Raw genomic sequence first — 25,172 nt, forward strand, 5'->3', positions numbered from 1 at the left:
GAGAAAGGGGAAGTGAAAAAGATTTAAAAAATCCTCTATTTGCAATAATAAGAATAATCCCTTCCAAGTTTATTACAACTTACAGTTATAAAAAGCATTTTAAAATCCATTATCTCATTTTGATCTTCAAACATCATATACAGGACAGGGCATATTTTCATTTTACAGATAAGGAAACTACAGCTCAGAGAGGTGGAATTGATCTTCCCAAATTCAAATAACTGATTAGGAACAGAATCAGGACTTAAAGCCAGGGCTTTCTCCCACCCCACTGTCAGGTTCAATCCCATTTCCCCTACGTTTATTGTCCCTCTTCTCATAGCTGCATTTCCTGGTAGGGTCCATCTCAATATCTGATCTTGCCTCAATCCTAAACCAGTTCTGAGCAATAAAATTATCATATCTATGTACAGGTCCTGAACTAGGTAGCTGAGCCATGATTCCTGGAGTTTTCTTTCTTCCACCACCCACCACCTCTGACCTAGCTTGAGTCACCTTTGATATTAACCAGAAATACCAAGACAATACCCTGAGCATTTATGCTGGCTCAAACCCTACTTCAGTGTTTCTGGCTTGTTTTCTACTCAATTTCTACACCTAATGCCACACCTGTGATCCAAGAAGCAAATGAAAATGAAAACAAACCATAGCAAAACATGAGATGCCATGGAAAATGGGCTAAGGGAGAAATTTATAGCTATGAATATTCACATTAAAAAAGATCTCAAATTAACAACCTAACTTTAGGACTTAAGGAATTAGGAAAAGAAATACAAACTAAATCCAAAAATAGAAGAAGGAAGGAAATAATAAAGACTAGAGCAGAGATAAATAAAACATAGAATAGAAAAACAATAAAATCAATGAAACCAAAAGTTGGTTCTCTGAAAAGATCAACAAAATTGATGAACTTTCAGTGAGATGGACTAAGAAAAAAGAGAGAAGACTGAAATTACTAAAATCAGAAATAAAAAAAATATATATCTAAGGTAGTATTATGAAAAATTGTACACCAACAAATTGGATAACCTAGATGAAATAGACAGAGTCCTAGAATAGAAAACCTACCAAGACTAAAGCATAAAGAAATAGAAAATCTGAATCTTTTTTTTTAAGAAAATCTGAATCTTATTGTAACTAGCAAAGAGATTTTTTTCTTTATTATTATTTTTACTTTATTACAGTGTAGTTAACATACAGTGTTATATTAGTTTCAGGTGTACAATATAGTGATTCAACACTTCCATACAACATCTGAAGCTCATCACAAGGAGCGCCCTCCTTAATCCCCATCACTTATTTCACCCACCCCCCACCAACCCCCCGTCTGGTAACTGTCAGTTTGTTTTCTATAGTTAAGAGTCTTGTTTTGTGGTTTGCCTCTCTCTCTCTATTGTTTACTTTTCCTTTGCTCATTTATTTCTTAAATTCCACATATGAGTGAAACCATATGGTATTTCTCTTTCTTTGACTGACATTTTTCATTTAGCATTATTCACTCTAGCTCTAACCATGTAGCTGCAATGGCAAGATTTCATTCTTTTTTCTGGCTGAATAGTATTCTATTGTATATATTTACCCCACCTCTTCAATTGATGGACACTTGGGCTGCTTCTATATATTTTGCTGCTATAAATTTACAGGTGTATCCTTTTGAATTACTGTTGTATTTTTTTGGTAGATACCCAGTAGTGGGATTACTGGATTGTTGGATAGTTCTATTTATAACTTTTTGAGGAAAATCAAAACTGTCTTTCACAGTGGCTGCACCACTTTGCATTCCCACCAACAGTGTGAAAAGGGGTCCCTTCTTTCCAAATCCTCACCAACACTTGTTGCTTCTTGTGTTGTTGATTTCAGCCATTCTGACAGGTGTGAGGTGTTACCTCATTGTAGTTTTAATTTCATTTGCCTAATGATGAGTGATATTGAGCATTTTTTCATGTGTCTGTTGGTTATCTGGATTTCTTCTTTGGAGAAATGTCTGTTCATTTCTTCTACCCATTTTTAATTGAATTATTTGTTTTTTGAGTGTTGATTTGTGTAAGTTCTTTATATATTTTGGATACTAACTCTTTATTAGATAAGATATTTGCAAATATCTTCTCCCATTCTGTAGGTTGCCTTTTAGTTTTGTTGACTGTTTGCTTCACTGTGCAGAAGCTTTTTATTTTGATATAGTCCCAATAGTTTATTTTGTTTTTATCTCTCTTGCCTGAGGAGACATAGCTAGAAAGAAGTTGCTACTGGCAATGTCAAAGAGGTTACTTCCTGTGCTCTCCTCTAGGATTTTTATGATTTTAGGTCTCACATTTAAGTCTTTAATCCAGTTTGAGTTTATTTTTGTGTATGGTGTAAGAGAGTGGTCTGGTTCCATTCTTTTGCATGTAGCTGACCAGTTTTGCTAACACCATTTGTTGAAGAGACTATGTTTTTCAATGGGGACAGTCTTTTGAGCAAATGGTGCTGTGAAAACTGGATTCCCACATGCAAAAGAATGCATCAAGACTCCTATTTACAGTTTTTTTTTAAGATTTTATTTATTTATTTGAGAGAGAGAGAATGAGAGGCAGAGAGCATGAGAGGGAGGAGGGTCAGAGGGAGAAGCAGACTCCCCGCTGAGCAAGGAGCCCGATGCGGGACTCGATCCAGGGACTCCAGGATCATGACCTGAGCCGAAGGCAGTCGCCTAACCAACTGAGCCACCCAGGCGCCCTCAAGACTCCTATTTAATACCATACACAAAAATTAACTCAAAATACATTAAAGACCTGGAGAGAGGAGGAGTTAAGATGGCAGAGGAGTAGGAGACCTTAAGTTTGTCTGGTCCCTGGAATTCAGCTAGATAGTTATCAAATCATTCTGAACACCTGCAAAATCAATCAGAGATCTGAGAAAAGAAATGCTGCAATTCTCCTAATAGAAAAGCAACCACTTTTGGGAAAGTAAGAAGTGTGGAGACATGAATCTGGAGCAATATATTGAAGGAGATGGCAGCAGGGAAGGAGCCAGCTTAAAGAGGCTAAACCAAAGTATTATAAGCAGCAGAGGACAAAATTGGAACTTTAAAAGTCTACTCTAGTGGGGGACAACTCTGGATTAAAGGTGCTCAAGTGGCAAAGTGGGGTGGAATCCTAGGTGGGACAGTGTGGTCTCTGGATCCCCAGGGTCACAAGAAGAATGGGGGTGCTTGAGTGCAGCAGAATTCCCAGGCATCAGAGTGGGGAAGCTGGCTGAAAACAACAAGTGTTGGCACCAGCTTTTTGCTCAGTGTTGCCATAAACTGTGAACTGCCACATGGGGCCACAACTCCTCTCCTGGCAGGGGCCCAGGAAAAGGCAGAAGTGAGGTGAGACTCCCTCCCTCCCCTGGGAGGAACAGCGTGGATCTGCACAGCAAGAGTCCATAAAATTTGGATACTTGAAACTTAGTTGCATGCCCCAGATGAAAACACTCAGTCATAGGCTGGGTGAACACAGAGTTCAGATGGAAACCAGGGAGACAAGATGATTGCATCTTTGTGAGTGCTCACTGAAGAGTGGAAGGGCACAGACTTTCAGCTCTGGGGCTAAAGAGTGGGGTGCCAGCATTTTCATCCTGCCCATCTGTACTGAAAGCCTTCAGGGAGCAAAACAGCACCACATAGTAGAATCCAGTGCCTCTTACACTGAGCCCAGCCCCCTGGCAAAGGAAGCACATTTCCACAACTACAAGGGCACCTGAGAATCAGCTCAACAGGCACTTTTCCCCAGAAGACCAGCAGGAACAACTAGCTAGAACCAAGTTTACAGATCATAGAGAACTAAGAACTTCAGCTCTCGGGGAAAACAGTATAAAACATTCATGTTTTTTAAAAAAATTCTTTAGTCTTAATCTCAGGAAACAAACTGAGGGTTGCTGGAGTGGTGGGGGGTGGGATGGATGGGGTGGCTGGGTGATAGACATTGGGGAGGGTATGTGCTATGGTGAGCACTGTGAATTGTGTAAGACTGATGAATCACAGACCTGTATCTCTGAAACAAATAATACACTATATGTTAAAAAAAAAAAAAAAAGAAGATAGTAGGAAGGGAGAAATGAAGGGGGAAAATTGGTGAGGGAGACAAACCATGAGAGACTATGGACTCTGAGAAACAAACTGAGGGTTCTGGAGGGGAAGGGGATGGGAGGATGTGTTGGCTTGGTGATGGGTGTCAAGGAGGGCACGTACTGAATGGAGCACTGGGTGTTATGCGTAGGCAATAAATCATGGAACACTGCATCAAAAACTGATGATGTAATGTATGGTGATTAACATAATATAATAAAGAAAAAAATTCTTTAGTCTTTCAGTTTTATTTTTGAACTATTATTTTTTCAATTCTTTTTTCTTATTTTTTACTATATATACATATATATGTATATATATATGTGTGTATATATATATACACACACACATATATATATATATATATATATATATGATTTTTGGTTTTTGTTCATTGTATTTTATTTTATTTTATTTTTGTATATATATGTTTTTCTTTCTTTCCTATTTTGGGATCTAGTTTCTCTTATCAAGCAGATCAAAATACACCCAAGATCTAGTTTTTTGTTTTGTTCTATTTTGTTTCTTGTTTTATTTTATCTTACTTTGGTTTGGTTTTGTTTTCTCCTTTTTTTTTTTTTTTAAATCTCAGTTGTTGTTGCTACTGCTGTCTTTTCTCTCTCTCTTCTATTCTTTTCTGGACATAATGATGAGATGAAGAAATTCACCCCAAAAGGAAGAACAAGAGGTAGTACTCACTAAAGGGACTTAATCAATACAGATATAAGTACTATGTCTGAACTAGAATTTAAAACAATGATTATAGGGGTGCCTTGGTGGTTCAGTTGGTTAAGCATCTGCCTTTGGCTCAGGCCATGATCTCAGGGTCCTGGGATTGAGCCCCACGTCGGGCTAACTGCTCAGTGGAGAGTCTGCTTCTCCCTCTCCCTCTGTCCCTTCCAACTCTGCTCGTGCTCTCTCTCTCTCTCAAATAAATAAATAAAATCTATTAAAAACAAATGATTAAAAATACACTAGCTGGGCTTTAAAAAAAGCATAGAAGACACTTGAGAATGCCTTATTGCAGAAATAAAAGAATTAAATCTAATCAGGCTGATTAAAATGCTATAAAATTAAAAATGCTATTACTGAGATGCAATCACAAATGGAGGCGCTAACAGAAAGGAAGAACAAGGCAGATGATATAGACAGTGATATAGAAAATAAAATGATGGAAAATTTAAAAATGCTGAAAAGAAGAGAAAAAGACAACTGCTGGATCACAAAGGAAGCCTGCAAGAACTCAGTGATTCCATAAAGTGAAATAATATCCAGTTAATAGGGGTCCCAGAAGATGAAGAGAGAGAGGGAGCAGAAGGTTTGCTTGGACAAATTATAGCTGAGAACTTCCCTAATCTGTGGAAGGAAACAGGAATTCAAGCCCAGGATGCAAAGAGAACCCCCCTCAAAATCAAGAAAAATAAGTCAACACCTCGATATATAATAGTGAAGCTTGCAAACATCAGAGATAAAGAGAAAATCTGGAAAGAAGCTCAGGACAAGAGATACTTAATCTACAAAGGTAGACACATAAGGCTGGCAGCAAATGAGTCCAGAGAGACCTGCCAGGCCAGAAAGACCAGCATGATATATTCAACATACTAAATGGGAAAAAAAATGCAGCCAATAACACTTTATCCAGAAAGGCTGTCATTCAGAATAGAAGGAGAGATAGAGTTTCCAGGGGGGTGGGAACTGAAGAAATCTGTGAACACTAAACCTGCCCTGGAAGAAATATTAAATGGGATCTTTTGAGCAAAGAGAGAGCACAAAAGTAACAAAGACCAGAAAGGAACAGAGACAATCTACAGAAACATCAACTTTATAGGTAATACAAGAGCACTACATTCATATTTTTCAATAATTACTCTGAATATAAATGGACTGAATGCTCCAATCAAATACATAGAGTGGGGCACCTGGGTGGCTCAATTGGTGAAGCATCTGCCTTCAGCTCAGGTCATGATCTCAGGGTCTTGGGATTGAGCACCATGTCAGACTCCCTGCTCAGTGGGGAGTCTGCTTCTCTCTCTCCCTCTCCCTCTGCCCCTACCCCTGCTCATGCACATTTTCTCTCTCTTTCTCTCTCTCAAATAAATAAATAAATAATCTTTAAAAAAAGACATGGGGTATCAGACTGGATTAAAAAAAGAAGAACCATCAATATACTGGCTACAAGAGACTCATTTTAGACCCAAAGACATCTCCAGATTGAAAGTGAGGGGGTGGAGAAACACTTATCATGCTAATAGACATCAAAAGAAATCTGGAGTAGCAATCCCTATATCAGACAAACTAGATTTTAAACCAAAGACTGTAATAAGAGATGAAGGAAGACACTATATCATAATAAAAGGGTCTACTCAACAAGAAGATCTAACAATTATAAATATTGATACCCCCAAATTGGGAACACCCAAATACATAAAACAATAAGAAACATAAAGGAACTCATTGATTATAATACAATAATAGTAGGGGACTTGAATACCCCACTTACATCAATGGATAGATCATCTAAGCAGAAAATCAACAAGGAAACAAGGGCTTTGAATGACACACTGGACCAGATGGACTTAACAAATATATTCAGAGCATTTCATCCTAAAGCAGCAGAATACACATTATCTCGAGTGCACATGGAAAATTCTCCAGAAAACATCATATACTGGGTCAGAAATCAGGTCTCAATCAGTACAAAAAGATTGAGATTCTACTGTACATACTTTCAGACCACAATGCTTTAAAACTTGAAGTTAGCCACAAGAAAAAATTTGGAAGGAACCCAAATACATGGAGGTTAAAGAGCATCCTACTAAAGAATGAATGGGTCAACAAGAAAATTAAAGAAGAATTAAAAAAATACATGGAAGCAAGTGAAAATGAAAACACGATAGTTCAGAACCGTTGGGATGCAGCAAAGGCATGGTAATGGCACAAAAACAGACACATAGATCAAGGGAACAGAATGGAGAACCCAGAAAAGGACCCTCAGCTCTATGGTCAACTAATATTTGACAAAGTAGGAAAGAATATGCAATGGAAAAAGACAGTCTCCTCAACAAATGGTGTTGGGAAAATTGGACAGCCATATGCAGAAGAACGAAACTGGGCCACTTTCTTACACCATACACAAAAATAAACTCAAAATGGATGAAAAATCAAAATGTGAGCTAGGAATCCATCAAAATTCTAGAGGAGAACACAGGCAGCACCCTCTTTGACTTCAATCACAGCAACTTCTTTCAAAACAGGTTTCCAAAGACAAGAGAAACAAAACCAAAAATGAACTATTGTACTTCATCAAGATAAAACCTTCCTCATGGCAAAGGAAACAGTCAACAAAACTAAAAGGCAACTTACAGAATGGGAGAAGATATTTGCAAATGACATAACAGGTAAAAGGCTGGTATCCAAGATATATAAAGAGCTTCTCAAACTCAACCCCCAAAAAACAAAAAATCCAGTCACAAAATGGGCAGAAGACATGAACAGACACTTCTCCAAAGAAGACATACAAATGGCCAACAGACACATGAAAAAATGCTCATCACTTGTCATCAGGGAAATACAAATCAAATCCATAATGAGATACCACCTTACACCAGTTAGAATGGCAAAAATTAACAAAACAGGAAACAATAAATGTTGGTGAGGATGTGGAGAAAGGGGAACCCTCTTACACTGTTGGTGGGAATGCAAGCTGGTATAGCCACTCTGGAAAACAGTATGGAGGTTCCTCAAGAAGTTAAAAATAGAGCTACCCTGCAACCCAGCAATTGCACTACTAGGTATTTATCCAAAAGATACAGACATAGTGATTCGAAGGAGTGCATGAACCCTAATGTTTAGAGCAGCAATGTCCACAATAGCCAAAATATGTAAAGAGCCCAGGTGTTCATCAACAGATGAATGGAGAAAGAAGAAGCAGTATATATGTAATGAAATATTAATCAGCTATCAGAAAGAATGAAATCTTGCCATTTGCAACGATGTGGGTGGGACTAGAGGGTATTATGCTAAGCGAAATAATTCAGTTAGAGAAAGACAAATACCATATGGTTTCAGTTATATGTGGAATTTAAGAAACAAAACAGATGAACATAGTGGAAAGGAAGGAACTTAAAGTAAGACAAGAATAGAGAGGGAGGCAAACCATAAGAGACTCAACTTTAGGAAAGAAACAGGTTTGCTGGAGGGGAAGTGGGTGGGGGATTGGGATGATTGGGTGATGGGCATTAGGGCAGGCACTTGAAGTAATGAACACTTGATGTTGTATGCAATTGATGAATCACTAAATTCTACCTCTGAAACTAATAATATGGTATATATGTTAATTAAACTGAATTTAAATAAAAAAATTTTAAAAATAGATTAAAAACCTAAATTTAAGACCTAAAGCTATACAACTCTGATAAGAACACATATGGCATAATCTTCCCAACATTTTCTTTGGCAGTGATTTCTTGGATATGACACCAGATGCACAGGTAATAAGAGAAAAATATAGACATAATGGACTTCATTATTTTCTAATTGTGCATCAAAATACACCATAAAGTTAAAAGGCCACCCACAGAATGGGAGAAAATATTTGCAGTTCATAAGTCTGATAAGGGGTTAATATCCTGAATATATAGAGAACTCCTAAAACTTAACAACAAAAATTATACAACTCAATTAAAGATGGGCAAATTACTTAAATAAACATTTCTCCAAAGAATACACAAATGACCAACTGGTACATGGAAGAATGTCCAACATCAGTAATTATTAAAGAAATGAAAATCAAAAATACAATGAGATACCTTTTCACACCTATTAGGATGGCTACTATCAAACAAAACAAAACAGAAAACAAGCATTGGCAAGGATGTGGAGAAATTGTCACCCTTCTGCACTGTTGGTGGAAATATAAAATGGTACAGGCACCATGAAAAACAGTATGGTGGTTCCTTAAAAATTTAAAATAGAATTACCACATGACCCAGAATTTCCACTTCTGTGCATATACTGAAAAGTAACCAAAGCATGTGTCAAAGACATATTGTACACCCATGTTCATAGAAGCATTATTCTCCATAGCTAAAATGTGGAAGCAACCCAAGTGTCCACTAGTGGATGAGTGGATAAGCAAAATATTATATACATACAATGGAATATTATTCATCCATGAAAAATATGAAATCTTGTGATTTGTACCAACATGGATGGAGCTAGAGAGTATAATGCAAAATAAAATAAGTCAATAAGAGAAAGACAAATACCATATGATTTCCCTCATATGTGGAATTTAAGAAACAAAACAAAGGAACAAAGGAAAGAGAGAGAGAGAGATAAACTAAGAAACAGACTCTTAACAATAGAGGAAAAGCTGATGGTTACCAGAGCAAAGGGGATGGGTGGTTGGGGTAAATAAGTGATAGGGATTGAGGAGGGCACTTGTCTTGATGAGCACCAGGTGATGTATGGAATTGTTGAATCACTATTGTACACCTGAAACTAATATAACACTGTATGTTATCTATATTGGAATTAAAATTTAAAAGCTTAATAAAAGATAAAGAAGGGCATGGGAATGATAGATGTCAAGGAAAAAAAAGGAAATTCTGTATACACTGCAATATGGATGAAACTTGAAGACATTATGCTAAGTGAAATCAGCTGGTCACAGAAAGACAAATATTGTATGATTCCTCTTATATAAGGTACTTAGAGTAGTCAAGATCATAGAGACAGAAAGTTGAATGGTTGTTGCCAGGGGTGAGGGGGAGGGAAGAATGAGAAGTTATTGTTTAATGGGTATAGAGTTTCAGTTTTGTAAGATGGAAAGAGTTATGAAGATGGATGGTGGTGATAGTTACACAACATTATGAATGTATTTAATACCACTGGAGTGTACACTTAAAATGGTTAAGATGGTAAATTTTATGTTATGTGTATTTTACCCCAATATTTTAAAATATTGAAGAATAAAAAAGACTGAAACTCATACTGAACACCAGCTAATGATAGCTTTAATACTCACTGTCCACTGTCTTTCCCAAAGTGATTTTCTGCTCTTTATATCTTCCTGTCTAGCAGATGTAAGGTCTATTGTCCATGTTCAGATCTCCTAGAATCAACTGTGACACACTTATCCCCAGAACATGGTCAATTATATTACTTTCATTACCAAAATTTTCTTCCATCTAATCTATTTTACTTCCTGGCTCTACCAAGTGCCTAAACCACACCGAACTTTGCTATGTCATTTCAATACTGTGCTTTACCCAAATCTGTGCTGCTGGATACTTTATCCAAGACCAGGCTTTAAGCCTTGTACTGCATCCCTCACCATAGCAAGCATGTCTGCCTGTGATGTCAATCTGTTCCTGGCCTCATATTGCCAAGAACCTGGACAGTCTTACTGCATTAAATAGCTCTTCAGAAATACACTTAGAGAAACACTTCTAAAAGTGTGATCTGTATAACAGTGCTACCAAAAGATGTTTACTAATAAAAGGTTCAGTAATTAAGTATGATAAATTTTACATACTCTATTCCCATCTTGGATATTTTTTGATGAACAAAAATAAATAAAAGGCTCTGAGAAGCCCTGCAACAAAGAATACTATTTGACCATGTTTAACCTAGTGTTTGGCAAACACATTCAGACTCATAGCATTTTTTTTCACCAAACATTTATTCCTTGGAACTCAGTTTGAGAGATGCTTGTTTCGAGTGTACCTCTGAGGTACCCCCAGGCTCCAGTTTCTAAGTCCTCCCCAGTTCTCAAGTTCCAGTCAATGAATTTCATAAGTTAAGTATTTCTCACCCAGAATTCCAAGATGCTTATTTTCCTCCAGCTGCACCTTTTCCTGGAACGTCTCATCTTGGAAAGCTTCATATCGGACTTTCCAATAAGTGCCCCCAATCCGACTGGAACTCTTCTGGAAGAATTTATCTGAGCCACTGGCATATAAAAAAGGCAAATGTCACCTGACTTATGTATCAAATAGATCCCCATCTCACCCTTGGTCTCATCAAGTTATGGATACTTATGTTTAGGAAGAACCTCAGAGATCATCCAAGTTAAGTTCCACCCAATGAATGTATCTCCTTTGATGACACCACTAATAAGTAATATACGGCTTCTGCCCGCTTGAGTCTTTCAAAAGTCAAGGGACTTATTTTCAGAGATAGCAATCCCTCTTACTGTTGGATAGTTTTAATGGTTGGAATTTTTTTTTTATAGTAGGCTAAAATCTTCTCTTGTAAGTTTCAGACAATGGGACCAGTTCTGCCCTCTGAAGTTAAATAGCCTTACATCTGTCCTAATCATCCTCAGATACTCAAGATCCTTTCTCACCTTAATAAAAAATATTCTTCATTTTGGGGCACCTGGGTGGCTCAGTCAGTTAAGCAACTGACTTCAGCTCAGGTCATGATCTCAGGGTCCTGGGATTGAGTCCCATGTCAGGCTCTGCACTCAGCAGGGAGTCTGCTTCTCCCTCTCCCTCTGTCCCTCCTCCTGCTTGTGCTCTCTTTCTCTCTCTTTCTCTCTCTCAAATACATAAATAAAATCTTTAATTTTTTAGAATTGTTTTATTTTTTATTTTTTATTTTTTTATTATGTTATGTTAGTCACCATACAGTACATTGTTAGTTTTTGATGGAGTGTTCCATGATTCATTGTTTGCATATAACACCCAGTGCTCCATGCAATACTTGCCCTCTGTAATATCCATCACTGTGCTAACCATCCCCCCACCCCCCTCATGAAGGATATTAGGAGAAGGAAAGGAAAAATGAAGGCGGGGCGATCAAGAGGGGGAGATGAACCATGAGAGACTATGGACTACGGGAAATAAAATCTTTTAAAAAATATCATTCCAAAATGAAAGTCCACTAATTTAGCAAGCACAGTTGGGAGATTCTAGAAGCTATGCTGAGACACAAGTTCCTATTTTCTTATGGTTTCTTTAGATTCATTCCATTATTTCTTACTGGAAGAATAAATATGATGGGTGCCCTAGAATATTCCTCCCAAAACTCTCCTAGTCATTTACTAAGTACCTCTTCTGTAAAAGACCTGGAATCACTTGATAGCCCAGTGAGTCAATATGACTTAAGGCCTAGCATCTGAATAGAGAACTAAACTTCTGCCCTATTTTGCCTACATCTGAGTAGTGGATGAGGCAGGAGAATTTGGATAAATCCATCCAAAGGATGAGAATGGAATGGCTACAAGGTAGGTTGTTCCTGCTCTTCCTATATTTCTCCAAGTGCCTCCTTCAGATTATAGAAAAGAGAGGAAGGGACAATGAGGTAAACAAGAGAAAAATAAAGGAGAGTTGGATAAGTGCCATTTTAACTGTTCTGGTTTTTTGGGAGGTCTTATTTTCTTAATGCAGCCTGGGATCATAACAGAAGCAATCTCAAACTCAGCTTGAACCCTTTGCTGAGGATGTGACATAACCCTACAAAAAGTTTTATAGCTTCCCAAGAGCACGTTCTCCAGGGGACCACAAGAATTTGGCTAACCATTGTCATGTAATTCCAGCCAGACAATGATTGTAACCCCCAAGTGAAGTGAGAGATTTCTGAGAGGGAGTAATAGGAGTTGGGCTGGGCCCAGAAGCTGGGGGAGGAAACTCATTGCCTCTTACCTGCCTGGTTCCCTCAAATTCTTCCCAGTACTCCCATCATGCCCCATCGGGCCGTAGTCCCATCGAATCTCATGCGCCTCAATGAAGTACTGCCGAACTTTGCCTGTGAGTTGGTTCATAGGAGGGGTCATGGAGCAAGACTTGACCTTGTAGAGTGCTTGCATGCCATCTGGAGGAAGAACATCATGGCTGGCTCCATTCCACCCAACAGGTCTTGTAGCCAGATGACCCACCTTTCTCCTTCTAATGTTTTTCCCTCCCACCTTTCATTAGACCACTTTCTCTCACTCCTCAAGAACCTGGCTGGGAGAAAGGGAGCCTATGTGGGAATTCAAGTACCTTCACCTGCTAACCACAACTGACTCATTTACCAGATCCTCATTCCTGCTTCTGCAAAAGGCTTACATTGTAGCAACATCACAGAATTTGAAGTCAGAATACTTGAGTTCCATTCTAATTCTTATCAATCTCTGTAGGACTTTTGGCCAGTCACTTCCTAGATTTGAACTTTAACCCCTGTTTTGTAAATGAGGAGAATAGGGATGTCTATCACACTGGGCTGGTGGAAGCATCACATTTTAAAAAGAGGGAGTAAGAAAAAAAAGGGAGTAAGTTACATGTAAAGTAGGAAGCTCCCAAAATAATGGAACATCTTCTATACATGGAGATGAAGCTTCAGACTTGGGAATACCAGGAAAATTTGAATTCTAAATATTATCTCCAAATGTGGAAAAATTTACATTGAGGCATAGTGATAATGGATGATACTGCCTTATATTTGCTTGGCAACTTACAGAGGTCATTCAAGTATACTATCACATTTGAGTCTCACATCATCCCAAGGAAATTTGAAATTTGTAAATTTGAAATTGGAGGTAAGAAAAAGGAGAAAATAATATTAATTTTTGTTGAATATGTATTACATGCCAAGCCTTGTGCCAGGTGCTTTACATGTGTTACATCCTTCAGTCCTCATAACCATCATGTGAAACAGACTTTTAATGTCCCTTTTTGCAGATGAAGAAAACTAAGGATCAGAGAGGTTAAGTAACTTGCCCAAGATTAAGTGGCTAGTCAGTCGTGAAGCTGAGACTTAATCTCCTATCTTTTAACTGAAAATTTAAATGCTCATTCTCTTCTTTCAGAGAAGTTATATGAATTACCAAAGTTAATTAAACAATTGGTAGAACCAAGATTTGAATTCAGGCTTATCTGGCTTCACTATTGCGCTGCATCCCTAACCTCCATTCATATTCATTCATACTCTCTTACCCAGGTACCTTTGGGGCCAAGGGCGGGCCCTGGATGATGGAGCATGAGTAAGTGGCCTCTGTTCATCAAACCTACCACCAAAGACTCATTATCCTACCAGTCTATAACTCCTCACCTACTCAAATCTACTTTCACATACTCATATTACTCTCCTAACACCTACCTAATTTATCATATATCAAATAATTCTAGAAAGTAAGAGATAACAAGGATCTTAGAGACTATTTAGACCAAACCCCTCATTTTATAGATGTGGCAAATGAGGCCTATACATGGGAAAGGACTTTTCCAAAGTCATACAGTGAGTTTCTCACAGAGCTGAGACAATAACTCAAACCTTCTAATCACTTGTTTAGTGCTCTTTTCATTGTCTCATATATTCCTCTTCTCCTCTGATGCTCCTGGATGCACTATGCCATTACTTCAACAATTTACTCTCTAAAAACCAAACCTTCTACTCCTGTTACTGTTGGGTCCCAAATAGTGTGTCATTACTTGCCCACAATACTCTACGATCTCCCAAAGAAGCCTTTGTTTTCTTTAATCTCTCCTTCACTCCCTGTTCAATAAGCTGCAAATACCTCCAGGTATTAATTCCTTAGAATTCTGAGCAAAGAAGAACAGCTTGAATATCTGCTTATCCATCTCTATACCATCTTATGTTAGAGATGGGGAAGATAAAACCCAGAGAAACGTCCCTGAGGTCACCCTGCAAGTTAATGGCTGATCCAGGGAAAAATCTGGCTAGGTCCCGAAATTCCAATCTAGTATTTCATCCTTTATACCTAGCTGTCTCATCTGAAAGACCTATCTTATGGCTCCAGGTTCCTGATGATCATTAATGCCATCTCCCTTCCATACCTTAAGGGTCAAAGATGTCAGATCTCACCTCGCAAGTGACTATTCACTTGACAACTAATCAACCAGGTGCCAGGTTCCTGAGGTATCATCTCAGCAGTCACAAAGGTGGCTGGAAAGATGTGAGCCACATCAGTGCGGTGGCCCCGGATGGTCAGTATCTGTCCATGGAAGAAAGCTGTGTGGACATCTACTTCATTGCCCATGCCAAATAAGTGCCAGGCCACACGCTTCTGTGCACACATGCTTAGATCTGGTAAGTTCCCAAAGACAAAGCCATTGATTGCTGCAAAGGAAAATCCAAAGAAAATATCAGAAAATATCTTAGGAAAGAAGCCTGATGAAAGATTTGCCATCTGACAATAATAATAGATGACATTTAGATGAATTTTTAAAAAGCACACTGTGCTAACCATATACTTTTTTTAATTTAAAATCTCATAAACAGCCTGGGAAAATAAACAGATATCATTGATCTCAAGCAAACAATGAGATAACCAAGGCCCAGAGAAGTGAAGTTACTTCTCTCCCAAGGCCACAGAGCTGTTAAGTAGTAGAACCAAGATTCCAACCCAGCAATCTGAGGAAGCTTTCTAATGAATGGGGCTTACTTTGCAAGCTATTCTTCCCTTCCAGGCCAATTTCCTTCTGAAATTTCCACAGGAGAATTTTCAAGTTAGCTAATTACCATGGTTATCAAAGGTAATTTGTGTAAAACCCAAGAGAAATTTGAGCTGCCCAAGCCATCCCTTAAATCTTCCCCCTGAGTTTTCACCTTCCCTTGGGACTATCAGGCTTTGAGACCATCTCTGGTACCAAAGGGACATAAATCTTTTTCTTAATTAAACAAAAATAAAATCAACTTGTTTTTGTTACTAAAATCAGTTATTTACCCATGCCTCAGGGCTCTTGTGTCTTTAGTTTGTTTTAAATTTAATTAAGGTGATCAACTTCCTTACAGCCAACCATTTTTCCTCACAAAGTGGGTAATTCTCCCAACCTTTTTAGGACAAAGAAATGTTGACTAATTATATCAGTGGACAACCCTCACCTTGAGAGACTTAGAATAAAGTACATGACTTTGGAATCAATAACCTCGGCTATTACACATTAGGAGGCAAGGTACCTAATGGCAAAAGCACAACCTGTGCAATTATACAGATCAGTGTTGGAATTTTAGCTGTGCAGTTTTTCTATTGTGTAATCCTGGAGCCTCAATTTCCTCATAGATAAAACAGGGAAAAGGTACCTACTACTCTTAGTTCCTGTGAGGAGTAAAAACAGGGAAAATATACCTATTACTTTTAGTTCTCGTGAGATATATGGAAGTACCCACCAAATGCTAGGCCCAACGTAAACTCTCCATCAGTCTTTACTGTCATGGTGTGGCCACCCTCTCCCAGCTCACCATGCATCCTATTGCTTTCCTGAAAGGCCTCATCTTCTTTGTCTACTGAAGTAGGATCTGAGCAGTAAGTGACAATGTTCTCATCGATATGCCAGCTAAGGTTCTCATCTACCACACTGAAGAGCAGGAAGAAATCATTATCCACATCCTTCCGCTGAGGAGGGGAATTCCCATCCAGGGTACCTAGAGTAAGTAAGAAATGTGCCCTTGAGAACCTTCTCTCCTTAGCAACAGTAACCTGCAAGGGGTACTTATAAAAATAAATAGGAAGAGAGGGTGCCTTTAAAGTCTTTTGGCAACAGAAAAGGAGATAAGGCCTTCTGCTCTTAATTTCTATTTCCAAATTTCTATTTCCCCAGTTAAAGTCAATTCAGCTGAGCCTAGGACTTGAAGACTGGACATACAGGACCTAGAATAATTCCCTCCCACCATCCCTGCCTGTATCTTCAACCCAGGGCCTTAATCTGACCATTCTCCTGCAACACCCAGGTCTTCCAGGTCTGACAATATTTAAACATACCATATTTCCAACAAAGTTCCCCAATTCTCCCCAAATACCGATGGCTATACTTTTGATCCTAACCACACTTAAACTCTTATCACATGTCTTACTTTTATGTGGTTTGACTCCCATCATTACTAATTCAAGGTTTTAAAATGAAATAAGAAAATATTAAAGATTTAAAGGTAATGAAATAGGGAAAAATAGTGGAAAAAAGTTTAGCAGGGTTTATTCCTGCTAATAAACAAGGGTGCTGAATTAACATCCCTTCAGGTTGCTGTTCAATATGTAGGTGATTCAGTTACATCACCGCTTCCTGTAGATATCCCACACTGCATCTCAGTAGCTCCCTATGGGGCCTGTACCTCTTTTACACGTGATAAGGGGTCCAACGAGGCCAGTTGCAATGTCTCGTGGAGCATCTACATGAGAATGGTAGATCCAGGTGAGGCATGCTGAGTCAGCATCAGTGGGTGCATGGCCTTCTGGAATGGTCCAGTTGTAAATGTGGCTGCCTCCCGGAGGAACAGAATCATCAGCTTTTAGCTGACCAGAGGAGCCATCTGGATATAAGGAGCCTAGAAAATGAAATTGCACATGCCCAGTCTCAGGGTGAGTGAGAGGGAGCCTGGCAGCTATAGAAGCCAAGAGAGAGCTGACATATGAGACAGTGTTCCTCACAACCTGAGTGTACATATTCAGGTAATATCCAGCCAAAGAATCCCAGACCTCACATCAGCTATGGGTGGAGAGGTGACAGCCATTGGAAAAGGAGCTGTGGCCATGGAAAGTGCTTCACAGCCTGATCTAATAGTATCCTAGTACAAAACCAGTGCCATAGAAGTGAGAAAGAAGACAGAATTCCCCCCTTCAAGCACTCACTTTGGAAACAGAAAGCAGACGATTACAGAATTTCAATCTAAAGCCAACTTAAGTTCCTCTGAACATTAAAAATAGAACTATGCTATGATCCAATAATCACACCACTGGGTATCTACCCCCCAAAATACAAAAATACTAATTCTAAATGGTACATACACCCCTATGTTTATAGCAACATTATTTACAATAGCCAAATTATGGAAGCAACCCAAGTGTCCATCCATTAATGGATAAGGATGTGAGATATATATATATATATATATATATATATATATATATATATATATATAATGGAATATTATTCAGCCATAAAAAAGAATGAAATCTTGCCATTTTCAATGACATGAGTGGAGCTAGAGAGCATTACGCTAAGCAAAATAGGTCAGTCAGAGAAAGACAAATACCATATAATTTCACTCATATGTAGAATTTAAAAAATAAAACAAATGAGCAAAGGGAAAAAAAAGAGACAAACTGAGAAATAGACTCTTAGCTATAGACAACAAATTGATGGTTACCAGAGGGGAGGTGGGTGGGGAGATGGGTGAAATAGGTGATGAAGATTAAGGAGGGCACTTGTCATGAGCACTGGTTGCGGTATGGAATTGTTGAATCACTATATTGTACATCTAAAATTAATATAACTTCTGTATGTTAACTATATTAGAATTAAAATTTTATAAATGAAGCCAACTTAATGATCAGTTGGTCCACTTACCCTTTTTATGGAGGAGAAAACAGGAAAAATAACTTGTCCGAGGCTATACAGGAGTTAGTGGCCCAGTCAAAACCTGGATTCCCTTTCTACTCCCGTCACTCACTGTTGTGTCATTATGGGCCATTGGATGGGGGATACAGATTAGTAAACTGAACTTCCTCTTAAGAAAAAAAAATGGACCTTTCAGAAGACCATGACACTAGAATAGCCTTCCCTTACATTCACAGCACACATTTCTCTTTCCAAAGCACAGCCAAATACTTTGTGGAAATGTCCTTCAAGTAATTCTTTGTGATAAAAGGCAGATTGAATCTCCATATACATAATGAAGAATATGAGGCCCAGAGAGGGGAAGTGGCTTGCCCAAAGTCATAGCGTATGAATAGCAGAAGTGATAACGTTAGTTACCAGTTTTTCTGGGAGTGCCCCTCCTACCTCAGATCAATAAGGAGAAAAAAGTCTACTCTCATTCCTAGCTCCTCTTTCTCAAATATTAGTAAAAGAAAATTTATTGTGGACAGGAGAAAGAAAGGTTGGTCTGATTTACCTTCTGAGTCCTTTTCATAGAAAACGCCATGGGGGTGTATGGTGTAGGGACGAGTGGCAAAATTCTTCAGGTGGATAAGGATGACATCTCCCACTTCAGCCTGCAACACTGGCCCCAAGAAGCCCAACCAAGCAGGCTGGACCATTTCATCCATGTATGAACCATCTCTGTATTCCTTATAAATGGTTTTCTTGTAACTGCCCCCTATCCGGTTCTTGTCAGATTTTAGGAAGCTGGAAGCTACTCTGGGAAGGAAGAAGAGAAAGACTCAGAATTTTGCCACAGTCTTCAAAACTCTGGAGAGTTCTTTTCCACATGAAGCTGACCAAAAATGTCTATTTTTGTTTAGGGCAAAACAAGGGAAAATGAGATTGTACTGATCAAAACACAGGTTAGAGTCTAACTTTTAGACAATGGGAAGCATTAAATTAAAGCATATAAAATTGGGGCACCTGAGTGGCTCAGTCAGTTAAGCGCCTGCCTTCGGCTTGGGTCGTGATCCCAGGGTCCTGGGATCGAGCCCTGCTTTGGGGGGGGGGGTCCCTGCTCAGCGGGGAGTCTGCTCCTCCCTCTCCCTCTGTCCCTCCCCCTGCTCATGCTCTCTCTATCTCAAATAAATAAAAAAAATCTTTTAAAAAATAAAGCATATAAAATTGCTGATATTTGACCACTTTTAACCTCCAAAAAAGGCAATTTCACATAGTTCCACCTAATATATAGTAATGGGGAGACAATCAAATATGGACTGACTCTTTTTAAGTGATCAACTCCCAATCCATATGGCCTGACCTTGCGTCATCTTGCTATATATGAGAGATCTTATAGCATAGTTGTTAAGATCACAAGTTCCGGAGCCGGGATGACTTGATTAAATGCCCGTATTACCATTTCCAACTCTGTGGGACTTTGAGCCAGTTACTTAACTACTTTATGCACAATTTTCCCATCTGTAAAATGGACATAATCATGGTACCAAGTTCAGACAGTCAATACTGGTGACTAAAAAAATTAAAATACATAAAGAGCTTAGGACAGTGCCTGGAAAATAGTAAAAGCTTAATAAATGCTAACTATTATTTCAAAGTATTGGGGATGGAAGATAATGAAGTTATCCCTCAAGGACACCTCTGATAAAAAGACTCTGTTACTCCAAAACTAGATGGACCAGAAGGTGGTTTGTAAAAAAAAAAAAAAAAAAAAAGCTGCTTTTCTTACTTTAATACATCCTAGAGAGCTCTGAGATATTACAGTCAACTTTGGAAAATTCTGAGGCTTTGGGGAGGCAAAGTGATTCAAGATCACAAAAGATTCTTTAATATATTCTTTTTAACAGATATTTGTGGAACATCAGCAAGCCTCTAAGATTAAGAAAGGTTAATCTTATGGAATCTGTGAAAGGCAGAATGGTGAGAAGAGTACTAGCTTTGCATCCACATTACCCAGGCTTGAATTCCAGCTCTTCCATTTACTAGCTGTAGGACTTGGGCTTGAATCTCAGTTTTCTCATCTGTAAGATGAGGATATTCATACTCACCTCCTAAAGCTTTTGTGAGAATTAGGTGAGAGAAAGTATGTAAATTCCTAGTATGGTGACTGTCACAGAGAGACTGTTACATAAGTGATAGCTATTACTATTATTTCCTTGATTCTGAGGCTTACCATATTTTTTCACATTTTCACATATCCAAAATCAATGTAGTTCCACTCAACTATAGGAGCATAGTTCCATCACACACATCTTATAAATACTGTATATATTTCATGTTTTTTTTCTTTTTTGAAAGTGTTATAGATATCATTTTAAAATCAAGAGAATATGGAATTACTTTTAGGACCCTAAAAATGCTGAGGCACCTCAGTGTGGAAAAGCAGACTCCATGTAGGTTTCTGTCTCCTGAGTCAACTAACACTCTTACCAGCAAATGTACCACTGGGTATATGGCCATGGAGATCAGGAGCCGGCTGCTGACACACCCTGAGAAAAGATCTTCAAAAGGCTACTTCCTGACCTCAAGGGTGCCCCCCCCACCAACTCCAGCTATAATTCCACAAATGATTAAACATACGTGTCATTGTCCAGAGTCTGGTTCATGATGACGTTCCTTCCCTTGGGAGCATAGTTCCACTGCACGTCCTGGATGCCCAAGTAGTAGACTCGAGTGGCCCCTTCAGTCAGATGGGGCCACAAAGGTTGCATCAACAACAGAGCCCAGATGAGATGGCCTGCTTCCATGGCCCACATTACTCTGGGAAACTGGCAAATGAATAGCTGCTGGAATGAAAGAAAGAAAACAGAAGGGCTTTGCATGTGTCTGGAAAACTAAAGAGGCAAGAGCCAAACCAAGTGCCTGAGAAAGCAAAAATCAATTAGCCCAGAATCTCTCCCTTACCTCATACATTTCAGTTCAAGAAACATTCAATGATCTGCGTACATTGGACTTCGGAGAGCAAAGTTGAAAAGTCACTTATAGTGATAATTATGCATCACTTCTTTCAGATTAGAAGCCTGGACACAGTTCCTTCAGAAGCATAAAAGGAAGAATGTACTCTGGCCCAAGAATCAGGAAACAGGCACCAGAAACCTGATTAGGCCACTGACTCACTTGGTGCCTAAATCAAGTCACCAATTCTCCCTATGCCTTTTTCCTTTGTTGCCACTTTCCATCCTCCATGAATTGTTTCAAAACAAATGATAATTTACCAAAAAACATTTACTAGAATGTTCATAGACCTAAAAATGGAAATAGCCAAAATGTCCATGAACACTAGAATGAATGACTAAATTGTATTTTATTCATACAATGGAATTGTATATAACAATGATGATGAACAAACTACGACTACAAATAAAAATATAGATGTCTTTCACAAATGTAATGTTGCAGAAAGAAAAAAGACACCAGAAACCAGATAAAAGAATACATACTGTATGATTTCATTTATGTAAAGTACAAAATCAGGCAAAACTAATCTATGCTGTTAGAAGCCAGAATAGTGTTTGCCCTTTAGGAAGGGATAAGTGACTGAGGAAAGAAGAGGATAAAGGCTTCTAGGTAATGTTATGTTTCTTGATCTACATACTGGTTACATGGGTGTATTCAGTTTGTGAAAATATATTAAGCTATGAATTTAACATTTGTGCACTTTTCTGCATGTGTGTTATGCCTCAAAAAGAGTGAATAATGAAAGAAAACAAGTGAAAATATGTGAGGCAAATATTAACGTCTCAGAAGAAATATTCTCTGCTGGTTCTCTGCTATGCACAAACCCATTTCATTAGACCAATCCCGAGTCAGAGTCAGAACTGAGTCTCTAGCCTCTCATTCCAGTACATCAGCCAAAAGGCTAGACTTCTTGGGGATGAGATGAAGCATTCAGTCAAATTATACACAGCTACAGTCAAACCCAGAAACACAGACAATAATATAAATACACATATACATAAGTACATGCAGTCTTATCTAAAAGCAGACATAAGTGCATGTAGTCTTAATTAAAACCAGAAATGCACACACTTGCATCCACATATAAAATCACACTGTCACACAGAGCCTTATTACTTTCATAATAATAATAATAATAATAATAATAATAACAACAACAACAGGGGTGGCTCAGTTGTTAAACGTCTGCCTCAGCTCAGGTCATGATCCCAGGGTCTTGGGATCGAGCCCCACATCGGGCTCCCTGCTGAGTGGGGAGCCTGCTTCTCCATCTCATACTCCCCCTGCTTGTGTTCCCTCTATCACTGTGTGTCTGTCAAATAAATAAATAAAATCTTAAAATAATAATAATAATAAATCAATATTATTGTGTGTGCATGGCAAGCCAGACACTATTCTATGTGTTTTATATAGATTAAATAATTTAATCATGAAAACCACACTATGAAGCATATGCCATTATTTTCCCTATATTACAGAAGAAGAAACTACAGAAGTATAAAGTAATTTGCCCAAGGTCACCTCATTAGCAATCAGTAAAATTGGTTTGTGAGCCCAGAAGGTATGACTTTAATGTCTATGTTCTTGATCACTATACTATACCACCTTCCACAAAATAGACTTGCACACTCACATACATATATACACAGAGAATATGCATATGCTCATAGCCATAGCTATATCTGGGAAAGCCCCATACACTCTGAAATATGCAACCACATGTTGTTATAATCACTTCTAGAAACAGACATACATACTCATATAGGAAGAGTTACATCTAATTGATACCATTCATGATAAGGATAATAATTACGGAAGCTACCATTCATTGAGAGATTACTGTATACTAAACACCATGTTCAGTGGTTTATATAAGTTATTTCACTAAATTCTAGTCCTAAACACATGAGATAGGGACTATTAATCAAAAATAGAAAATCAGGGCGCCTGGGTGGCTCAGTCATTAAGCATCTGCCTTCGGCTCAGGTCATGATCCCGGAGTCCTGGGATCGAGTCCCACATCAGGCTCCCTGCTCAGCGGGAAGCCTGCTTCTCCCTCTCCCACTCCCCCTGCTTGTGTTCCTGCTCCCGCTGTCTCTGTCAAATAAATAAATAAAATCTTTAAAAAAAAAAACAGAAAATCAAAGGTATGCATAGACTCACATATGGACAGGAAATTCCTGGATATTTACCCTGGCTAGGCCTAGATATTTACCTTGGTTAATAAACAGAACAATAGACACCCCTACAAAATCTCAGGCCCTTCAACACACAACAGTGGCCCAAGTATTAATTCCCAGTTTCCATATGACATTTGTCAGAAAGCTCTTGATATAGAGGAGGACCAGTTCCTGGGTTTTTCTTTCCAAAACCTGGGTCTCCCACTGACCAGTTGTGTAGACTTGGGTAATACTTTACCACCCTAAACTTGTTTTTTTACTTATAAAATATTTATAATAATGTCAACCTTGGAGAAATAAATTAGAAAACTTACATGAAAAGGTCCCAGTACAATTCGTGTTTAGAACATAACAGAAAGTAACTGCTGGTTTACTTCTCCTTCTCCCACCTGGCTACAGTTTATTTATCTTTACTGTCTCCTGACACACCATATGTTCTATATTTTTACTCTAAGGGCTAACTTAAATCTTAACTTCCCCAGAAGGCCTCTTGTAGGCTCTCCATATCAGTGTCCTCTGAAAGACTACTTATTCTCTATAACACCCAACTGCTTTGTTACCTTTCTGTGAGCTGGTTCATGAATTGTCTTTATTTCCCAGATTGGACTATAAACTCTTTGAAGGTGGATGTCATGTCTTAGAAGTCTTTGTGTATCTATTGCCAAAAATGGTTATGGGGGCTCTGTAGGTATACCATAAACAGCTACCACTAGAGTGCCATAAAAGTGACACAAACATACATTTTCCCACCAGTTGACTCTGGTTCAAGTTTGCCACTGATTTCAAAGAGTGACTTTCAGCAATTCACCTTAGTAAGCCTGAGTTTTCCTACTTATAATATAATGGAGCAGCCCTATATAGTTCTTACATTTTGGGGGTCATGAATGTTTGAGAATATAATGAAATGCAAAAATGCAGAACTACAAAAAATGTTTTACATAAAGAGCTCTCAAAGAATTATTTTAGGCTCTCACACTCTGCCAATACTCACATTCAGTGATAAAACATAGGTGCATTTACATGTGTTTAAATATAGTCCCACATAAGGTAACCCTTGACAGGAAGGGGGTGTCCTTGGTTCAATAAAAGTCTGGATATAACATAGGCCTCATTTAAACTTCCATTTCATAAAGATGCCAGCAAAGCTATTGTGCCTTAAACTCACTTACCTAGAGATAAAACTACCCTGGGTAAGAGTTTCACAGATTCTAGTTCTGGAATCCTAATGTATTAGTTGTATGACATCATGTATTAGTTGTATCACCTAATATCCTGAGCCATACATGGTGATGATCTCTTAAATGGAGATAATCTCTGCTTTGGGTTCCTCATTTGTTTGCTATGGAAATTTGATGAGATAAAGGATGTAAATCCTTATGTAAACTTTTCATTTGGGCAGGGCTGTTGTCTCTCAGCTGAGTCCATAGAAGGAAGTCTTAAAGAAAGGCCAGACTGAGGAAGAAAAATCAAGGGAAAGGTAAAAAAAAAAAAAATGAAATGAAATAGGTAAGGTAAGCAAGAGTCCTGGGAGAAAGAAGAAAGAAAGAAAGAAAAAGAAGAAAGAAAGAAAAAGAAGAAAGAAAGAAAGAAAGAAAGAAAGAAAGAAAGAAAGAAAGAAAGAAA

General features: G+C 38.3%; 1 protein-coding gene across 3 annotated transcripts in view; it reads right to left on the reverse strand.

The window, feature by feature from the left end:
- HEPH (hephaestin) overlaps positions 1–25,172 on the reverse strand; it is an 88,990-nt gene that overhangs the window by 61,503 nt on the left and 2,315 nt on the right. For 2 of the 3 annotated variants that reach the window (XM_032393858.1, XM_032393856.1), the window contains exons 2-8: positions 20,992–21,197; positions 18,926–19,170; positions 17,144–17,356; positions 16,277–16,459; positions 14,900–15,154; positions 12,739–12,907; positions 10,905–11,041 (exon numbers count right to left, since the gene is read on the reverse strand). In XM_032393858.1, the coding sequence (XP_032249749.1) occupies positions 10,905–11,041; positions 12,739–12,907; positions 14,900–15,154; positions 16,277–16,459; positions 17,144–17,356; positions 18,926–19,170; positions 20,992–21,197 (1,408 nt within the window). The remainder of the gene's footprint in view (positions 1–10,904; positions 11,042–12,738; positions 12,908–14,899; positions 15,155–16,276; positions 16,460–17,143; positions 17,357–18,925; positions 19,171–20,991; positions 21,198–25,172) is intronic. The other variant, XM_032393857.1, reaches the window with a different exon arrangement.

Source organism: Phoca vitulina, unplaced genomic scaffold, assembly GCF_004348235.1.
Source record: "Phoca vitulina isolate PV1807 unplaced genomic scaffold, GSC_HSeal_1.0 scaffold77, whole genome shotgun sequence".
Taxonomy (NCBI): domain Eukaryota; kingdom Metazoa; phylum Chordata; class Mammalia; order Carnivora; family Phocidae; genus Phoca; species Phoca vitulina.